The 22,204-nt window shown below is 42.6% G+C and overlaps 1 protein-coding gene across 1 annotated transcript in view; it reads left to right on the top strand.

Moving 5' to 3' along the window:
- Positions 1-22,204, top strand: part of LOC137912850 (plakophilin-4-like) — a 50,201-nt gene that overhangs the window by 23,265 nt on the left and 4,732 nt on the right. The window contains exons 8-17 of the mRNA XM_068756980.1: positions 221-247; positions 5,705-5,875; positions 7,972-8,182; positions 9,173-9,305; positions 10,240-10,453; positions 19,194-19,377; positions 19,820-19,937; positions 20,368-20,559; positions 21,174-21,347; positions 21,580-21,730. Of these exons, the coding sequence (XP_068613081.1) occupies positions 221-247; positions 5,705-5,875; positions 7,972-8,182; positions 9,173-9,305; positions 10,240-10,453; positions 19,194-19,377; positions 19,820-19,937; positions 20,368-20,559; positions 21,174-21,347; positions 21,580-21,730 (1,575 nt within the window). The remainder of the gene's footprint in view (positions 1-220; positions 248-5,704; positions 5,876-7,971; positions 8,183-9,172; positions 9,306-10,239; positions 10,454-19,193; positions 19,378-19,819; positions 19,938-20,367; positions 20,560-21,173; positions 21,348-21,579; positions 21,731-22,204) is intronic.

Below are 22,204 nucleotides of genomic sequence, written 5' to 3'. Positions count from 1 at the left end.
AACTTTATTGCAATACTTATTTCATTTCAGTGTCTGTTATTGTTTTCAACTTTAGAAAACAAAATCACAGTAGTAATATATTCCTGCTGCAACGTACCAAATAGCATTTTGTTTTCCTGCAAAAGAAAAAAAAACACTTCTTCAGAAAATCATTGGTTAATTATTACAAGATAAATGGAGCATGTTCTGCTTTACTTCATGCTGCGTGGGGAAGAACTAGATGCCCTGATTGATGATGACGCTCAAGGTGAACATTGTTACGGTAGTTATTGTGTGAAATTGCTATCGTCACCTGTTTGCATGTAGGTACTGCATGCGTGTCTTTTATTTGTTGGGGGGTAAGCAATCATGTCCAACCAAATACCATTGCATTGGTTTTTTGTAGTGTTCTTAGGTGAGAGATCACATGCTGCAGAGTGCAATTTGTCTAATCATCTTATACAAAATAGTAAGAATAAAACACATGTCCTTTAATCTGAAGAATAAGGGATACATTTCTCTTCAGCTGTAATCCTATATACAGCAGAATTATTTGTTTGTTTATCAATTTATTGATCACATTTATCAATTTCTTACTCACCTATGTAAAGGAAAGCAAATTGCAATGATTCCTTATTATTTTGTTTTTGTCATTTTAATCTGTTCACTCTGTTTGCCATGGTCTCTTACCAAATTAAATGTGTACACACAAACGTTCTGTTTTACAGCAATGTCCCCTTAAAGCAGGAAACCCCACATAGTTTGACCCTCATAAGTTGTGAAAACCTACCACTAGAATCTTGAACAACATTTGCATCACTATTAGTTTGAATATTACTTTTGAAAAACATTGTTCTTTGAGATCTTTCGCAAATAAGTCAAATTTAGCACCAAATTGAATCAAAAGTTTCAATGCCAATCTGATCACAGGAGTGGATTTTCCATGGGGCTACAAAATCGCAAATTTTGGACCAGATCTGGACTAATGGTTGGATTCAGATCATATTTGATGTGTGTCTTATGCCGATGTTATTATGTCATGCCAAACATTATCCTTGATGTTAGAAGAAAAAACCTTGTCCCATTATCCCAAAATTCAGAATGTTGATGTGGCTCTCCACCAAAACGTTTGATGGATTGTGGTTTTGGTAATCTTACAGATTCTAAAAGATTTAATCAAAATCTATTCTTAACTTTTTGAATGTGTACAGACAGGCAAACAAACAAACCAACATAACCCTTCAGTGGAGGTAAGAACTGCTAAATTGGGTCATCTGTTACTTTAAGTTAAAAAGCCTAAACAGAAGTAGGGAGACATTAATACTCCACTTTCGACTATTAGCCTGAAAACTGCATTGTGGACACTCGGGATCAATCCAAAATCATCAGATCCCTACCTCTGGCTCAGAGTGGTGATGTTTCAGGCACACATAAGTTACTTTTCAGACAGCCTCTGGGTAGAATGGATGCTGGCTCTAACTCTTTCTTCTTTGTCTGTTTTTTTTTTCCACCACGTCGTCCACTTCTGATTTATCGTGTCTTCTGCACAGCAGTCATCCTTATTCACATTAATGTCAAAGGACTCATCTCAAGCTAAATCATTTTTCACAAATGTTTGAGCCATAATGGGACAAAGTAGAATCATCACATGGATTCTCTCGGTTTCAATAATTTGGAAAATGGCAAAACACCTTGAAGTAATTGCCATCAGTGGTTGTTCTGTCTGAAGCGTGCTTCTGTGTTCTTCCTCACATTTTGGTTGCTGCTGATGATTTTGTGGATTCCTCTGTCAGAAGACTTTCAACTCTGTTTACCGGCACTTTCTGTCTTTTGCTCTCCTCTTATTTCCATTATTTCAGTTTTCCTACCTCCCACCCGGCTCCCTTCCTCGCCTTCATATTGGCCGTGAAGTCATATCTTTCGCCTGCTGCTCAAAAATGGGAAAGTTATGACATTTTCCATAATAATGTGATCTTTATGCTTGATGCCCATGTCGGAACAACTGCAACATCTGCAACTGTGCATTATTAATTTGGACAACCAAAGCAATGCGGTTGTTTTATGCTGCCGTGGTTCTTCGGCTGACATGTTACACTATTTTTACAGTCATTCTCTCATTTATGTCTTATGTCTGGTTATCATGCCACTTCTCCTGTGACTTTGGAGAGGGTTTTTGAAAATATATATATATTTCTTTTACGAGGAATGCAGTCAGCATCCATTTAAGTGTTTGTTTCTCCAGAGCAAGCATGCACCAAGCCACCACCTTCATCTAGCCTCTGCCAAGTGTAATCTGTTGAAGCCACGGTGAGCGGGTTGAAGGGGGAGAATTAAATGACTATAACGCACCAGGAATGTGGAGCATTCATCCTCAAAAGACACCAGTATGTTATTTGCACTGACAATTTGCAGACGCCTTTAGAAGTGACTTTTTTTTAATCCGGCGAGCAGAATGCCGATGGATTTTCTTTAATCTGAGTTTGTGTTTCAGTTCCAGGAGTTGGGCTGCTAATGCACAAACATATGCACAACAAGTCCTGCAACTGGTAGATTCTGTTCCTCTGAACCTGGTTCATATGGCCATGCAGGCTTTACATGGAATGAGAAGTATCTGCTGGTCCAGGCTGCCTCATTAACCTTCTTTTCATTTACATCCTTTCTTTCCCTCCCCCTTACATTCTCTCCTGCGCTCTTTGTTGCCCATGCCTTTCCTTATTCCTTCAACAACCTCCTCTCGCTCCTTTTAAACCTTTGAACAAGAGAATCTGAAATGAGTTCTTGCCAAGCGGCTGATAGTGACTATTGTGTTCGCTGCCAGAGTGAAAGGCTTCCTGGGCTTTTGACTGTTTCACTGCGGCACACAGCAGCTGTAGCATTCCTGCTTCTCCCACCATCCTGCACTGCAATCCAGGGCTATTCACAGTACCAGTTTAGTACGCACTTCATATTCATTCCTTTGTACCTCAAAGTTGTTGTGAGTATTTAGTAGAATGTGCGTCTGAGTGTAATATTGAGAATCTCTGGTATATATTGAATTCATTTCAAAGAAAGCCACAAGCGAGCTCACTAAAATCCCAGGAACTTCCATCCCTGAGTTTGGAATTAAGTGGCTTGTTGCATTTATTCAATAGAACTGAATAATAATTTCAGTTTAATCACCAATTAAAAGGAAAAATGAAGGAATTCCCGCCAACCTCTGGCATTGCTGAAAAAAAAAACTGGAATGAGGGGTGGAGTGGGACTGAATATATGTAGGGTGGCCTGGCAAAGCACCGGGTTAGCATGAGGGGGAGGCAAATTAAGAAGACGAATTATTAATATGACAGTTTTATTAATATAATAATAACAGGGAAATTAAATTGGTCAAACAGCAAAATCCTCCATTCGACATAAATAATTCTCATTTGACAGGAATCGACCAAAAAATAACTGGTTTCCACAGCCTTGTTTACAACTTAGTTTAACAGCTAATGATGAAAATAAAATCCATTTAAAATATGTTGCAATGGTTATTTGACATTAAGCTTCCGTTTGCACTGGTTCCCTGCAGAAAGTTTTTCTTATAATATTTGTATTATGCTTTTTTTGTTGTCATGATGTAGATAGCATCTATCAAACAATGCTTAAGTTAACCACAAACGTTCAATAGATAAAGTAAACTCTTGCATAAAGTAAATGCAACAGTTGAATCCAGTATTGGGACCAGAAAAATAAAGCATAGGTAAAACCTGCATTGATTAGCATTCACTGAGATCGAACTTGGTTTTGGTTGCACTAAATCGTATCAAGTTGCATTGAACATTTCCATTTCCAGTTTCTCGTGCAAGTTGTGTAAAGCCACAGTCGAGATTGACCAACCTCCCTCCCAGTGGGTTGCTGTTGTGTCTCGCTGATCACAGCCCAAAGACAACGACACACTTCTCCAGTCCTCCCTCAAACAAGCGTGTCAATTAAGTGCCGTTAGTGTTTGGGACCTGAAATGGAAACGGTTCTGCTACTTTTCTAGCTCCTGATGGAACTTCTCTGGTTTGAAGTTTAGTTTCTGTCCAGTGTTTTGTATTTGTATTTTCCACACATCTGTAGCATTTCCAACCACAGATGAGGTTGTGCGTTGCGTCATCAGTTTATGAGATACCCTCGACTAGTTGGCCCAGCTATAAATCCCTACTCGGCTCGAGCGACTCGCCATTTCAAATATGAGTCATGCAAAGTCAACACACTTGTATTGAAAAGCCTCATCAGTGTTAAGTGGTAGAATTGTATGACTTTGGTAGAGATTATTTTAGTCTCTGCGTACTTTTATATGATGATTTGCGGTCAATCGAAACGTTCTGTATTATGCTCTAAGTTGCTGTACTGCTGCAGAACCTTTTTTCTTCTTCTTCAAAAGCCACAACGATCAACTAGTCTGAGCCAAAATATCTTGACTCCACCCATCTTTATAAATAAAGTGAACCATTACAGTTCAGGCGATTCATCCTTGATGTGCATCACAAACATGGTTTCTTTATTGGTTACTTTCTTATTACTTGCTTACGTACTCATTGTTGTTGAGGAGGACGTCTCAGCTTGGCCCATTAGCTACATTTACATCTTTACTCACCCAGCTTGTGAAGCCCCTTTCTCCCAGAGGTATTAACATGTTAATCCATGTCCTCGGTCTGTGGTAGGAATCCCTTGTTTAGCTGTTCCTGCATGGAATCTTTTTGTTGTTGTTGTTTTTGAGCAGCAGGCTGTGTCTGAGCTGTTGACGAGGAACCCAGTGGCGGCTTGTGCAATGTGCAACGACCAATTCATTGCCGACTGTATACTGGTCCACTGGGCATTAAAGTTCAGTGATATAACTGACGTTAGATTTAATGCAGTCGCAGAAATGTAGGTTCAGTTTTGATTGAATCATAACTGTTTCTTTTTGCTGTGCATGTACAGCAATCATTGCTAAATAAATATCTCCATAATAAATATGTTGTTAAAATATCGCCATACACTTGACAAAATGTGAATTGGACACACTCTGCTCCTCAGGCCTGTTGTTACAGAGTTAAAGAATTACTGGACTCTTTCACTGCTTACAGAGTTGATGACTACTTTCATTCATAGTTAGTTAATTACCTCATTTAGATGTTGTTTGCTTCAGTGATGATAAATGTGTCATTATTCTTTAATTTTCCAATCATATCCATCCATGAAAATAACATGTAAACAAACAAATCTCAAGAGAGGAGACATCGATCATTTACTCTTTATTTTTTTTTACTTAATGTTGTTATGTAATGTTGTCAAGGTTACATCATTGCAGATGATGCAGAGCAGGCTTTAAAAATGATTGCACTGTGTAGCCGTGCGGCAGTAACAACTTTGACAACAATTAAATGTGTTGTACTTGTGATTGATTACCTAACTCAAGCGTCTGTCGAGTCTTTTATACTGTTATAATATTCATGTTATAATAAAATAAATTAAAAACAATGACTGCCGAGAACACAAGGACTCCCTGCACCTTCGTACTTTTAACTGATACGACTATCCGTGATTAATAATTAAAGTAAAGCAGCTGAAAATCATTCAGGGTGTTGCTCAGTTGCCCTTTTATAGGACGTGTGGGAGGTGATTGACAGATCTTTGCTCAGACCTTTGATACTTCACTGAAGTGGCTGTATGTAAAATCACTAGATCGTTCTACAGCTAAGCAATTACCCACAAATAACTCTCCCAACATTTTCAGGAGTGCGGAGTTCTTATGCCAGTCAACACAGCCACCTGGGCCAGGATATGAGGCCGGCCATATCCCCGGACCGCCACATCACCGCAATCTATGAGGATCGGACTTTCCAGGGTCCGTTGTACCGGAGCCCTGGCAACACCAAGCAGGGTACCCTCTACAGGAGCGCGTCAGGTTGGTCCCAGATCTCCCATGTATGAAGATACGTGTCAGGATGATGTCACTTTATTCCAACGTCAAATGCACAGTTCATGGCTAACAGTGCAAAAATAAAACAGCAGCAGAAGTGAGGATTTAAGACAATTAAGCCAAAACCAGGCTAAAGGTTATTTTCTACCAGGCCACGAGGAAACATGACTCTGGCAGTTTGTTCAGTAATTCTAGGATATGATCTATTGTTAGTCATCATTATATGTGGTTATCAGTCATTTGCTGCTATTAGCTACTGACCATGACTGACTGAACCTTTATGTAACAATGCTCTAGCATGGTCCAGTACTGTTTGTGTTTTCTGTGTATTTCTAAGAGTAGCATGACTCCTGTTTTGTTATTGTACTAATTTCCCTCCTGAATCTCTTGTGCAGACTTCATGCAGTTGACTCATACACGTCAGCCTCGGCGCTTTTCATTTTCTCTCATACTATTTTGCTTTCAGGTAGACACAGATCACTTTGTTCCTGATAGCGCTAACAGAGACTCTGTTTTTAGATCTCTTGTTTTTTAATCTTTATTCTTGACTCCAATTTTCTGTCATTCCGTCCTTTACTGTTTATTTTCTCTTTTTTTGTGTGGTCTTCTTCTCCCTTCCTGTCTTCTTTCCATTCCTTCTTGCACCGTCACACAGTGGAGGTGAAACACGAGTTAATAGGCAGGTACTGATGTGTCTCCCAGCCACAAAGGAGAGCATTACTTGTGTGTCCCGCAGAGAATGAACGAAGGATGGACGGGGCAGGGGACAGGCTGGTTACCACATTCACATCCTGCCTTCTTCAAGCTCTCCTGATGTTAGCCTTCTCATTTCATCCTGCCTCAGATACACATACTTAGCTTTCAGCCACACACACTCTCCATTTAGCCTTTTCCTTGGCAGATCTGCTCATACTGATAAGTTCACTATTAAATGCTGTTGAGGCTTGGCAAGCCACTAAAATGTGTTTGTGCCAACCATACTAAGATAAGGCAAGTGGGGTGGAAGTGGGAAGGGGTGCTCAATATGGATTCTTTGTAAGAACTACCCCATTAGAAAAATCAATGCGATAGCATTTTCTTTGTTATGTTTCGAAATTAAATGTCATTGGGTCATTTTCCCCCACCGGCTTCTTTTCTGGAGGCTTGCTCTGTAGTTTCTTGTATGAGTGTAATTCCTGGCTGAAAAGATGACAAATGGGAATCCAAATACTTTTGGTAAAATTGCAAAGCTTCACTCTGTTGTTTTTCATTTATTGATTATGATTGATCTCCCACTGTCTTTGGCTCTGCTCAGACACATTTTGGGAGACAAACATATTGCAGGGTGGGGGCTGCCCAAACATTGCACATTTTGGAGCAGCACCACAAGTTGACATCTTGGTTTGTGGGAGGAGGGAGTTGGAGCAGGCACAGTCCAGTTCAAAGGGTGTCGAGATCTGACCGATGCTGCAGTCAGATCGCCACTGTGAGAAGAAGGGCCAAATACAACCCATGTGTTTATATCAGTGTTCGTGACCCGTTGTGTTAGAAAACTAGGGCATAATATCACTATTAAAAGAGGACAGATAGCCCATGTGATATGCTGTCACATTGGATATTGGACCTTGTCTGCAAGGATGGCTTGTGTTTGTGTATTTGGACATTGTCATAGTTTAATATTGCCTCCCTGCTGTCTGTTGCAAAATTAGCATCAGAATACAATCGAGCAAAAGATCAAGAGAGCAGCAAGGAAAATTTTTATAAATCATTGAATATGTTGAGGCTTCCTGTCCTCTTTGAAAACCAGCAAGATCCCGAAGCACAATCTCGTAAAAACAAAAGAGGGGGAAAGCCCCTTGAAGAAGATCTATGCTTTGTGGATCTGTGGGAGCTCTGTTTTATTCCTGTCATTAATTAATTGCAGATTTTAGAATTTGCTGACTGTCGGAACAGTTGCATGCTTGTTTCAGCATGTGTTAAAGTTTTGTGCTCAGGGTTTAGTTGAAAAGGTCTGGGAGCTGTTAAAATGTCACCCTCTGTGTGTGTTTTTTGGCAGCAATGTGGGTTTTTCATGCTTAAGCGTCTTATTGGTTGCCCCTCAGGTGTGGGGAGTCTCCAGCGGACACCCAGCCAGCGCAATGCCATGATCTACCAAAGAAACAACTATGCTCTTAACACAGCAGCCACCTACGCTGATCCGTATCGCTCAGCGCAGTACCGGCCCTCCGATCCCGGCTACACTCGCCAGGCTCTTGTCATGGATGACGGTGCCACTCGCTCACCCTCCATAGACAGCATTCAGAAGGATCCCAGGTAGGAGCCAGATACAAATTAGCATAACTGTGTTTCAACCTGGTTGAGTCCATCTTTGCAACCTTGATTTGCATTTTCAATAAATATTTAGCAACACTGAATAAAACCCAAAATGTCCTGATTGTTCTGCTTCATAATAAAAGTAAAATGTGTTTTGCACAGAGATTTAGTTCTCTTCATACTTCAATAGTACTGCAAACCACCTGAATTAAAGGTTAGCTGACTAAACCAGACCTTCAATGGTAGATGTAATGGAAATGCAAATCCCTGCCACACCTTGCTCACCCACTGACTCAATCCGAATAAAAGCATGCGAGTCCATAAGAATAGACACACTCTCATAATTTGGAAGTGACTAGCATAGATTTGTAAGAACCAGTCATCGAGAGAGATCACTTACGCTTACAAGGCATCCCTGGTTTGCTGGCTTGACACCAGTTCACTTGTACTTTTCAAAGCTGCTGGGTAGTGCATGTACATGTAGCAAGAGCCTTTCAGCTGGCTCCACTGTGCTTGACCTCTTAACAATAGATTCTCACACACACGCAGAAGTGCTGCTTCTACTCCTGTCATACAGACAAATATGTCCAGAGTGGGTTGATAATAAATAATAATGATCCCCTAATAAACCCCTAACCTTGCAAATCCCTATTCTTTACTTCCCTGTATTTTTTAGTGCAGCCACTTGAAATTGCGGCTCCATGGGGATAACCAGGAAGCAACAAAGGGAAAATATTTATCAGGAGAGATTTACCAGCGTTTTGAGCTGTGGTTATTCATTCTGTGGTATCAGGAAAATACAATCTAGTTGTGTAAACCCTCTTTTGTGTACATGCTATGTTGTCTTGACTTTAGAAGTGGTCTTCTTCCTTTAATGTACTGCTTACAAAAAATAGTCAGTAAATCAGGCGTGGCCGAAGTAGCATTTTCTGTATCTTTTCCGTTTCTGTCATCATGAATGATAACTTTACACCCTAAATGTAATTCTAGGGAGTTCGCCTGGCGTGATCCAGAGCTGACTGAGGTGCTTCACATGCTGCAGCACCACTTCCCCTCAGTTCAGGCAAATGCAGCAGCCTACCTGCAGCACCTGTGCTATGGCGATAACAGAATTAAGGCAGAGGTAGGTCTGTTAAAATTGGGGTTTTATTTTTGAGGGGCCATCCATTTGATCTGTCGCACTCGAGTGAAGCCATGTCCCTAAAACGTGAAACTGCAACTCAAACCACCAGTTGTAAACATTCCAACACACCCAGCACACGCCGATGTTCTGACTTGATCCCATCTTTCCATTCTTGATATTTTTGTAAATACTCAGTTTTACCATGCAGTTACAAATGATTAGTTACCTTATGGTGCAGCTTTGGTTTTACCTCCCAATTAAATCAGAAGTGAATGTTCTGGTTTGTCTCACTCTTGTTTTTGCACGATGGCTCTATTTTTAGTGGCTTTGCCTGGTTACAGGACTTCAGCTAATTCTTTGGTACGTCAGTAATCATTCTAATTGAGTGTGTCAAGACTTGGAGTCTTTTATAGAGGCAGCCATGCTACAGATTCCCAATCATAGACATAATAACACATTTATATCGCTCATGTTTGAAGCCAAATAGTCCCTATATAAATAATACAAAAGAAACTAGATCGACAGGTTGCCATAATTCCGCTTCTTGTTCTAAAGGTCATGTTTTTCCTTTTCCATTGTACTCCAATCTGGTGGAAGTTGAATTTTGATTCAGAGGCACACAAATGATTCAAATACATTGGTTGTGAAGAATGTGTTTGTTTATTTATTCTCAGACACCAAATGTCAGCATAACTTGAACGTTCATACCAGACAATAAAATCCAAAGCAAACGGTAATTTGCTTTTGAATCTTTTAACTTGTGCTTTCCCATTTTACATCATTCTTTCCACAAAACTAGGGTTAGAAATGACCATTAGTGAGATTAAAACTATTTTGTATCTGTTATGAATGTATCCCCTGTTTTGTCACATGAATAAATGCATACATTTGCTTTCCTAACAATGTGATGTTATGTCATTCACATTGTTCATAGGTGTGTCGCCTGGGGGGCATTAAGCATTTGGTGGACCTTCTAGACCACAAAGTTCTTGAGGTTCAGAGGAATTCTTGTGGAGCTCTGAGAAACCTTGTGTATGGCAAATCAATGGATGAGAACAAGATTGCGGTGAAAAGCGCAGGAGGTATTCCAGCATTGCTTCGCCTGCTGAGAAAGACTGTAGATGCTGAGGTGCGAGAGCTTGTCACAGGTAAGTCAGCTCACGTAGAGAAAGTGTCTGCACCACATCACTGTGTCCTGAGCTTGTCATGCTCGTTCTCTGTCCCTCAACCCTGTGACTTCCTTTTCCTTATTAGAGGTATGAAGTCCTCTTAAAACAGAATGTGTCCCACTGTTTTGGAGGCTATCCATGTGTGGTGGAGGTTTTGTCGCGAAGATCTTTGCTGATCAACGTGGTTCTGACACATTTTACACTGACCTGCGAGATAACGTTAGGTTCACTTGCAAGCTTGCACACTCTCCTTTTCTTTTTCCTCTGTTTCTCTGCAGAACTTGCTTTTGTCAGCAGGTGGAGGGGTTAAGTGAGGCCAGATTGATCATTTCCAAAGGACAAAAAAGAAAACGGGCCATCAGCAATACTCTTGTGGCCTTTAATAAACCTTTGGAGCTCGCCCAAGCAAAGTCTTTGTGTGGCAGAGGCAAGGGGGCGCAGTACTGAACATGTTAAACGCTTGTGTGGCAGGAAATGTTGGTATTGTATCAGGATGCCACAAATAAATGTACGTATGACCAGACTAAGTACACTGATACAAACCCACTGGATTAAAAAAACTAAAGTGTTTGCTTGCATTCACCTTTTGAACCTATGAAAGTCATGATGGGTTCACACCTTTCATTTTGGCTGGTTTGAGGGTTGAGTCTGTTGTTTAGTTGTTGATTGGTTTTTAGCATTCTTTGTTGATATTTGTGCCCATCCATGTGAGGATGGGAACACTGCAGAAGACCTGGGGTGTTTTACAGTACTGTAATGGTTTGGTTGTGACTCTTCATGTTCAGATTCAGAATACAATATTCATCCCAAAGGGAAATTCCTGCACTAATAGGGAGCAATGCGACGTCAGGAATTACAGAAAGCACATTTCGTACACAATAAACACACATATATTGGAATGACATCCCTGCACTGGGAACGTGCAGGGAATTTTTTTCAAGATGATAAGGATCCAGGCCACTCCTGGGAAGCTGGGACCATAGAGGGAGTGGGACAGGACAGTCCAGAGGATGAAATCGGACAGGACGGAAGAGCCATTGATGGAGGGGTGTGTGTGTGTGTGTGTGTGTGCATCAGTCCTTGTCAGTTCTGTCAATGTGTGTAAAGTCTATAAGAGCCACAGAACACTGCGACCTTGTCCTTGGGAAAATATTTGGTCTAGGAGACAGCTAAGCCCAGCTGCGTGGTGCCCTCTCTGATGGGGGAAGGAAGGGCGGGGGGGCAGAATAATTCAAATTCTAGCCGAAAACAGATGACTTTGTCTTGATCCAATTCGGCAGTTGGTCCTCAGTAAATCCTCATTTCAGGAGCGGAGGAGAGACCTCAGTCCCTCTAAGTTTTTGCCAAGTCCGGCGATCTGTCGAAACAGTCCTGCCTGCTGGCGCAAGATGATATCCAGTCTCAGCCGTTCTTCCCCGGATCGGGCCGTGAGCTGAGGTGGATGAGCTCACGGGACAGTTCCTCGATTTGTGCCAACACCCGGTCCCCCAAAGCCTCTAAAAGCACTTTCAGATCCATGGTCAATTTATCAAGAACTGTGAAAGCCGCCGTCTGCTCTGGTGTACCGACTCTCCGGTACACCAGAGCAACTCCCAGCCCAATTTGCAGATGCCCCAATAAGCCAAATAGCCAAATATATATGTCCTCAACAGATTGGACCACGAGACAGACAACCCTCCACTTGTCCCAGGCTGTGTGGCGTGTGTAGCCTGCCGTGAAGGTCCTATCTGGGCAGGTCGCATCCACCAGGTTTCCGTTCTATGAAAATATTTAACCAATCGCACTAAGAGACCAACTAATAAATCGGGAGCGTCGGGAGCGCATCAGGCAGCGGGTCCAAGAAGAAAAGTCGGCAGACGGGCAGACAGACAGACGAGATGAGACAGAGATAGCAGCAGGCAGATGGGGTAGGAGCAGAAAGAAAATGCGTCCGTCCTCTCCAAAGACTGGAAGAGTTATGTTGCGTCTAAATGAAGCTCATTCTCATCTTGTGCCGTCTTTCTCGTCTTTGTGCCGTAAGCAACAGCTGTAGATATTAAGACTGAATAAAGATACTCTTTAAATTAAACAGAATGCTTGCCATAAGATGAGGGATCTTGTACTAACAGAGTCCTGGAGACATTCCCCTATTTTACAGCTACTGCGTCACTACGGCTTATTATGTCCAAAAAAATGAAAGCAAATGTAAGATGTTTTGCTCAAATATGGTCCCGCTAAGCCTGCTTGTCGGTCTCCTCCTCTCTATCTGGGGCTGTGTGCTGTCCAAACTGTGATGTACTGTAAATCCATGTTGTTTCGGATCAGGGTGCAGCACTACAGGAATGAGCAAGCCAAGGCATTTGGCTTCTAGGTCCTGAGTCAGCCCTTTGAGACCACAGCCCCCAGGTTCACGTGGTTGGATTACAGTCCAGCAGTCCCTAAATGAGATTGTTTCCTGTTTCAGTCTGCTTACTTGGCTTAACACCATCAGAGGAGGGAATATATAATATATAGGGTACATATTATAGTTATTTTTAAGGCGTGACATCTGTCTCTGTGATTGAGCTAAAGTTATCTCGCAGGAGTTTATGGCCAAAAACCCAAACGTCCTTTTTTACTCCGTTCATTGAAGTAGCAGCTTTAAAGTGAGCTGTTTTATCCCCCCGTTATCCACCAGCCTGAGCGTCTGTTGTGGCTAATTGGCAGGGCAGACCCCAACATGTGGGGTAATTAGAAAAGGTCAGAAGAGCTGCACCACCTCTGTTTAATTACAGCTGACAGGAACAATCGACATGAAGAGCTTCCAGGTAGATGTCAAGGGAATCTCACGCCGGGGGTTTCATTTAGAACTGTTGCTTACACACAAAATGGAACCTAAAATACGCTTTAGGTGCAAACGTTGTGATCTATAAAAACAAACTGTGTGTTTCTGTACACACACACTGATCCAGGAGTATGAAAGCTTTGGAGATGGGAAATTGGCGACCTATAGATAAACGCCTGATTATAAAGAGTGGCTTCTAATAGTGTATTGTCATTATCAATCTGTTGTCAACATTCAAGCCTGCAGGGTTTTATGTGTGTGTGCTTAATGAGCAATAACAATTACAGAAGAACCTTTTACTATCAAAATTACAGCCTCATGGTAGTACAGGTAGTGCGGTTAGCAGGAGCTAACGTAGCATTGCCAGTTTCTTCCTTGTGCCGGTCTCAAGCCCGGATAAATGCAGAGTTGCATCAGGAATGGCATCCGGCGTAAAAATGTGGCGAAATCTAACATGTAAACAAGAAGGGTTAACAACGACCGCCAGCAGCGTTGTTAACCCACGGGGCGCTGCAGGAAATTCGATTATTGTGGGTCGAAGACAGAGACAAAGAAGAGAAGGAAGACGGGTGTATCAACAGCAAGAGAATAGAGAAGAGAAGAGTTTAGGACTGAGAGTAGGGACTTTGAATGTTGGGACGAAGACAGGAAAAGCTCGAGAGCTGGTGGACATGATGATGAGGAGAAAGGTGGATGTGTTCTGTGTCCAGGAGACCAGGTGGAAAGGAAGCAAGGCTAGAAGCTTAGGAGCAGGACTCAAGTTGTTTTATAACGGAGGAGAGGAAAGAGGAATGGAGGAGGGGTTATCTTGAAGGAGGAGTTGATGAAGAGTGTTCTAGAGGTGAATCCAGTGTCGGACAGACTGATGAGTTTGAAGCTGGAGATTAAGGTTGTCATGTTGAGTATTGTTAGTGGGTTCCCTCCGCAGGTAGGATGTGCGTTACAGGTTGTGGGGGGTGAGGTGTTGGGTGCTGGTGGGGCGCCGGCCCGGCCCGCTGTGCCCCGTGCCGCTTTGCTGGCCTTGGTTTCGTCGGCTGTGTTGGTGACTGTCGCTCCCGGGCCCTGGGCTGGATCTTCTGCGGGTGGCGCTGGTGGGGCCCCGGGGGTCATTCTTGGGGTGCTGTTGCAGCTTGGGGTGATCTGGGGGGCTCGTGCTGCCGTTGTTGGGCCCGGGATGACTGCCCTGTCCTTGGGTGGAGGTTTTACGCATGCCAGGTCCACCACACCAGCACCTATCGGAACTCGATTTGAGAGTTAACTCCTCCCACCGGTCTCTGAGTCAGTGGAGGTTGCTGGTTTAGTGTTTGTGGCTCTCACTGTGCTCTCCCTCTTCTTCCCCAGATCTCCTGAGACCTTGATGTTCCAGACTTTCCTCTAGTCATTGTGCTATCACATAGCACACCTGACCCAGTAGTAGTAGTAGTCTAGTATCAACTCAAAGTCCGCTGAGTATGTAAGCAACACTGTCTCATCACATTTGGCATCAGCAAAGAGAGTTGAGAGTTGATCAGAACACGACATTAGCTACTGTACAGATATCACCTAGAATGATCTGAGTGTTTTTGTTTTTTTAGTTTGCTTGTTTTTTGTGTGCTGCAGAGAACACAACTGCTGTAAGCCAGACATGGAGTGCAGCGGTAGCTGACACTCACACACTCTGCCTCTTCAGTCACTTTACCTGCATCGTCCCCACCTGCACAAATGATCATTTTACGCCCCATAATAGTTCCCATTGCATTCAGTCAGTCCGATCAGTGAAAGCATGTAAATGCTACCGCGGTGCTCGTACGTAATCCTCACACTGCTAGAGGAGGGGGAAAAGAACAATGTGTGCTGTCTCACCCCCACCACCATATGCCTTCATAAGGGAAATGTAGGCAGGCAGTCACATCATCTCATAGCATCGGGTTGTGATATGTGTCAGAAAGATTCATTTTCTCCATCTTCTTCACCTGTTGCCATGAGTCATTGATCAGCAGGCTCATTTCTGGGCATCGTCATTGACGACGTGCTTTGCATTGGCTGTTTATGACAGAATTTTGGTTTGTGTAATACGGGATAAAAAACGGATCCACCCCACATTATGGGACACAGTTGTTGTTGTTGGTGGGGGGGGGGGGGGGGGTTATCTGAAAACTCATTTAGCTTTTGTTCACATGCATCACTTTATTATCTTTCCTTGGCAGTGAGTTCTTAATGCGAACAGAAATCATTCACCAGGAGTTCATGTCTACTTTTTACAGCTTGGGCAACATCAACATTCAGTGCCTTGTAATGGTGGCTTTAGAAGCTTGCTGGGATTCCATTGTCTCAGTGGTGCATTCTGAATGCTGCTGGGAGGTCCAGGTATCCAAACCAACAACCCCCCCACCCTTGCCCCAGGTCGGAGGTAATGTTGTGAGGACACACAAAAAGGAACTCTGCTCTTTCACCTGAATCGTCTTCCAGCAGCTGTTGCGGTTATTGCTCTGTCCTCAAAAAGCCACTCAGATCAAAAGGCCAGGCCTCGCAGCACAGCCATTAGCTCCATAATACCAGACACACGCACACACACACACACACACACACACACACACACACAGGCACACACACACACACACACAATGCTTTGTCTGCCTGGACTGGATATTACATCGGCCCCTTATCTTGAGCTTCATTCTTAATCAAGATTTAATTTCGACTGAGTTTGAGAGCCTGTTTGTTGCTTGGAGTACAATTGCATATATTTCACAATACTTGTCCTGACAGAGGGATTTTTAAAAATATATACTGTATATAAAGAGTTACTCCTTTAGAATATAATCGATGTGGCTTTCAGTGGCCTCATTAATACCCCGTCTGTCACCGCCGGTCTAGTTAGTTTAAGCTATCGAACCATGGATTGTAGTTTAGAAACTTTTTTAAATCATCTTCTGCGCTTTTCCACTGTTGTGCTTCCCTGCAGTAATAATACGTTTATCTTGCATTGCCTTATTTCACTGATTGCATTTATGTAATTAGTTACTTTTATTCTTTTATTACTGACAATCGTGGTGAATTCTCTCTGCACGGAGTGTTCTGGTATTTAAACGCCGTGGTATGCTGATGATACGGTGTTCCTTCAGAGCATGCCTGTTCAGAAGCCTATTGTCTTGGCTCTGATATCACTGCTTGAAGCAGGATCAAGATCTACTTGTCTAAGATGTTGCCATCAAAATGTTCACATTGAAATTCAGATTGGCTGATTCCATTGGGAGAGAAGGTAAACCCAGTCCTCTGCTAAATGTATCAGTGCTGCACATATTTTTTTTTTTTTTTTACATTGGCCATTAATATCAATTACACAGAAAAGCCTAGAATAGTCCAACTAATATTGCAAAATGTTATCGTCCTTTAACATCATCTCCTGGTCTTTTTGATCAATATAGATGTTGCATGTCGTTTTGGTCTTCATGGCCCAGATTGGCCAAGACAGAACACAATTTCAAAACGGGTGAACTTAAGATCTTTCGTACTCATCCTTTTTTCAGTTAGTCAAAAAATACTGGTTCGAGAAAGTACATATTTTTCCAACTTACACAAAGATTTTAGATTGCATCAACACACACAGGCCATTTGCCAAGTGTTGGTGTCAAATGCTCTGAGCTGTACTGTGTTGTTGTTTTAGAACAGAGGATGAGGTCAAGAACGTCTGATCAAATGAAAAATGAGAAACCAAATCCTTTTTTAGCTGTAAACAGAAATGCAATAACTTCCACTAAGTGAGGGAGTTAGTGAGGAATGCCTCCCAAACCTCAAAAAGGACAAGCCAAGCTGCTTATCTGGCGTTTACTTGACGCAGCATTGACAAGTTTTCTGGTCACACCCCAACAACCAAAAGGGTCTGATAGATTTTTGGGGGGAAAGCAGCTTTTCATGGTGAGAAGTTGATGTTCCCCGTTACCACACCTCGTAAAACTCAATGGCATGCTGACCTATGGATTAAGGATAAAGGTTGCCAAAGGAGTTGGCAATCACTTTGGGAATAAACCAACAAAAGATGAATTTAATCCCAATGTGTTTGATAAATGCTATGAAGATAAGGCCCTGACTCACAAAGGAAACAGTTTAATGATCCCTACAAAGTCTCCGCTGTAAAGCGTGTCATGGTGAGAACACCAAAACACTCTTGATGCTATGAATCTGTTTAAATAATCTCTTTATATGATTTAGTATTACATTTATTGCTGAATAAAAACAATCAGTACTGTAAAGATTTGATTTTCGAGGCACTGGCGTTACTTTTACTTTTGTCAGAAGACAAAAAAGGAGGTGAAAAGCTGCAGTAAAGAAGCTGATGTTGATTTACAGGCAAGCCTGCTGAGTAGCTGTAGATGAAGACAAATGTGTTATGCGGACGTCCATTGAGTTAACTTACGTAAGGTGTGAGGTGACTTTATTTGTACCCGAAGGTAGACTCGGTTTACGGCAGTTACACTCTGCTGCTGGTCGGAGCGTGCCCGGGCAATGTGGGTGAAGTGTCTTGCCTAAGGACACAACGACAGTGCACACACGTGCCTGAGCCGGGGATCGAACAGCCAACCTGTTGATCATAGGACGACCCTCTCAACCGCTGCGCCACCATCACGTTACCGAGCAATGCTTCAGAGGCTGTTAGGCATTCTAAAGAGCTTCGTATTTTCTCTGTATTGAGCGTCGCCCTCTCTTTGTGCTCTCTGGAGCTTAGCTCTGCTTAGACTTCCGGCTCTGATATCACACCAAGGTTTACATTTCAGAGACGGGCCCAAGCAGCTGAAAGCAAATGAGAATGATCCCCAACATAACACGATAGGAGGTGTTCATTTAATGACTGGAGAGAGAGCAGGTTGTGGTAAAAGATGTTGAGCAGGCGTGAGAATTTCTGCTATCGCTGGTTTATAACTGCCCCGTGAGAAAGGCAAACAGACTTGAATGAGCAGAGGTAGAAGTGAATCTGCCAGGGTCGACTACCTGATGTGTGAGTGTCAGACAACATGCTGCATACCTTCAAGAACGTTCCATGTTTGTCTCAACATTTAGTCAAAATAAGAGTAAAAAGAAATGTGCAGTTAAGGATTTAAAGTGGCTTTTAGAGCAATGGTTGTAAATTAAATCCATGGAGGAGACGCTGCCTGGCAAACACACACCTGTCCATTTAGCTTCTTGTCAGCCGTGGGCTTAAATTTGGCTCCTGGGCCATATAATAGCTTATTATTGTCTCCATTGGGGAGTGAGGGGGATTTCCTTGTGTATGAGGTACAGATATTCACCCACAACAGAGCCCGGTGTCTTACAAACAGTTCTTTTCTGTATCTAGCTCTCTCTCTCTCTTTGCAGCAGATTCCTGCTCACAAGCGTCCCCCTGCAGAAGTCGGGCTGTGCTTTAGTTTAAGCCCATCAGCAAGAGGCAACTAATTAAAAGAACATGCTACATGCTGGCTAATCCTTGACAGACGCAGCATCAAACGCTGTCCCGACTGTGCACGAGTATCAGTGCTACTAACCAACCGTAGATTTAAATAGAGTGAAATGATGACAGCGTATTTATTTTAATAATAATAATATGCTTTATTTATATAGCACTTTTCTAGAAATAAAATTCACAAAGTTCTTTTACAGACAAAAATGAAGACGCCCCCATGCCACATGAATCGTGTCCTTTAATTATTTTATTTCCCAATTCAAGCTCGTATTGCCCCAAAGACATCCTCTCTAGATGAGATTTGGTGTAAAGCTATGATGCCAGAGCTGCTTCCTCCTGCGTGGTTGTGCCGCAGTCTTTACTTGTTTGCTTGTGTTTTCCCGTGGGCCCGTCCACACACACACCGTCACACGTTGTTGAACATGACAGCTGACATAACTTGAGGTTTGCATGCCTGTTGTCTCACTTCCTGTGTTTGTGTGCGGGAATCTCCGCAGGGGTGCTGTGGAACCTGTCGTCGTGCGATGCCGTCAAGATGACAATCATCCGGGAAGCCTTAACAAGTCTGACCAACACTGTGATCATCCCTCACTCTGGATGGAGCACCACCACCTTCGATGACGACCACAAGCTGAAGTTCCACTCCTCGCTGGTGCTGAGGAACACCACGGGCTGCCTGAGGTACACCACCTGATGAACATTCTGTACTCTAGCGCCCTGTGGTGGACAACTAGTGTTATTACATCATGTGTGTTGTTTTTGGAAAATAAAACATTGTTGTGACAAACCACTCGTTTTCAGAACATTCCGTATAAATACAATTTTTAATACCTCGATAAAAAAAACACTGTCAATTATGTAATATTCCGAACTTCCCTGCTGGGAATTCTTCCAATGAAGATGTGATAGAGGACTAGTTAGCCTTTATCTGGTGACAGCTAGTGTAACGGAGTGTGTTATTGTGTCCTTTCATTCGTAAGACCCACACACACTTCCTGCATTACATGCTGTATGTGGACGGCAACACCCACAATGTTTATTGAAGTGGGACGCACAGACAAGCAAAGCTGCCTTTCTCTGTATTGTTATTTTTTGTTCAGCAAATGTGTGTTTGTCTTCAAAGGAACCTGAGCTCAGCGGGCGAGGAGGCCAGAAAACAGTTGCGTAGCTGTGAGGGCCTGGTCGACTCGTTCCTCTACGTCATCAAGGCCTGCGTTAACACTTCTGATTTCGACAGCAAGGTACACACACACACACCTGCTGAACATGCTCACCACATTGTAACAGACCCTGTTTGAATCATTTTATTGCCTGATATCTATTTTATGTCATTTACTACGCAAACCAGTATATCATCTTTGATGAATTCATATTTCTCAAACATACATCTGCACTGTAAAAGACATATAAAAGTCATATAGCTCATTTTGATGCAAAGCTCTCCTGCTCTTTGATATACTGAGGTCAAATCTGTACATCACTTCAACAGAATAGAATATTGCTCTGGTTTTGCCCTCTAAGTGATGGGACATTTCATAACTTCTCGATTAATAATGCTACTCTATCAGCAGCAGGCCCATGTGCCACACGGTTTAGTCATTATGTACCGTAGATATTGCTTCCTGTTGGTTTAAATAGCCACTCAAACCCATGTCTTATTTCTGTTTGCAGATTGTTGAGAACTGTATCTGCACACTAAGGAACTTATCATATCGGCTGGAGCTGGAGATGTCGCCATCCAGAGTGATAGGTGGACAGGAGCTGGATGGTTTACTTGGAAGCGAGGCGCCCGGTAAAGAGGCGGATTCCAGCTGCTGGAGCAGAAAGAAAAAGAAGAAGAAAAAGAGCTTTCAGGAAGATACAGTGAGTGTGGGACAATTTGAATAGATGCTTAGATCAGCATTAAAATTGACAACAAGTTTACATCGTTCAGATTTATTCAACATTACTATTTTAATAGGTTTGCAGTCCACTTCCACAGAAGTGACAGTCAGTGTGTCGGGCAATTTACATTTAGAAGGGTTTTGCATGCTTTTACTTTTTAGGTGGGCGTATGTATAAATACATTCTGTTTTGTATGACTGCCAATAATCAGCTGTAATTAACAGCTTTATTATTCCTAGAATGATTGGTCCACGCTGGGCTAGCACTATTAGATGACATAATAACCGGCGAACCTGCTGGATGGGCAAATAAAAATTCTGCAGTGTTAAAAAAGCAACTGGATTATGGTCATAGCGTTGGTCAATAGAAGACATGCATTAAAATAGCAGGCGATTACAGGCTTTTTATATACAGTAGTGGATAAATGAACCCATGAACCGATCCCATCACTACATTTCTGGGACATCTAGATGCCTGAATAAATTATATTTTGGGGAAAAAATATATATCTTTCAATTTAGTTGTGTGTTCTGTGTTTTTGTATATACTTTTTGACATGAACGTTAGAACCTGACTAAACCCTGTTTGTTCAGTGGGACGGCGTGGGACCCATCCCTGGCTTCTCCAAGTCACCCAAGGGGGCGGAGATGTTGTGGCACCCTTCGGTGGTTAAGCCTTACTTGACCCTGCTGGCTGAGAGCTCAAATCCTGCCACTCTGGAGGGGGCCGCAGGGTCCCTGCAGAACCTGTCAGCTGGCAACTGGAAGGTACACTGTCAGTGTTTGTGTGTGTGCGCACACACACAAACACTGACACGCATTCTTGATTGTTGTATACACACTATTAACTGGGATGCTTTGGACACAGATCATCTATTCGACTGGTTAAAAAGGATTACCTTCACCTGGGTGTCAGTCCGAGCTGACATCAATTTTACATTTCTTCTGTGTGGAATCAAGGTCACGTGAAGGTTGAAGGGCTTTTTTTGTGTGTGCGCAGTTTGCAGCATACATCCGTGCTGCAGTGCGTAAGGAGAAGGGGCTGCCGATCCTGGTGGAGCTGCTGCGGATGGATAATGACAGGGTGGTGTGTTCTGTTGCCACCGCTCTGAGAAACATGGCACTGGACGTCCGCAACAAGGAGCTCATAGGTGAGAAGTCAGCGTATCCAGATGAGTTTAATAGAAGCATTCATATACAGTATACTTTTATACTGTTCCTACTGTCTGTCTGGTGTGGAGCTATTTTAATCACTTTGCTTTGAAACTCGTTCTCGTGATATTTATTCCACAAAGCTGTCCCATTTAATGAGGGACACATTTTTTTTATGAGCTCTCTCAATGGTTTTAATGAGTTACATTTTCAGCAATGCAGGGGTGACACCCGTAGGCAGAGCGTGGGAGGAGTTGCAGGGGTTGTTTAAGGTGTGTGTGTGTGTGTTCAGCATTTTAATTTGGGTTGCTCTTCTCTGCTGCAGAGAAAAAAACCTTTTTTTTTTTACACCCAGATGCATAAACAGTCCAGCATGCGTGTGAGGATGATGCAATGTCATATAGGAGAACTGGCCACTTCACTGCAGTCTCATGCTGAACTGAAAATGATTAATGATATAAAAAATGAAATGT

This window comes from Brachionichthys hirsutus, unplaced genomic scaffold (genome assembly GCF_040956055.1).
Source record: "Brachionichthys hirsutus isolate HB-005 unplaced genomic scaffold, CSIRO-AGI_Bhir_v1 contig_916, whole genome shotgun sequence".
In the NCBI taxonomy this organism is placed as follows: domain Eukaryota; kingdom Metazoa; phylum Chordata; class Actinopteri; order Lophiiformes; family Brachionichthyidae; genus Brachionichthys; species Brachionichthys hirsutus.
Note: the sequence above shows the minus strand (reverse complement) of the source record. Positions and strands in the feature narration are given on the sequence as shown.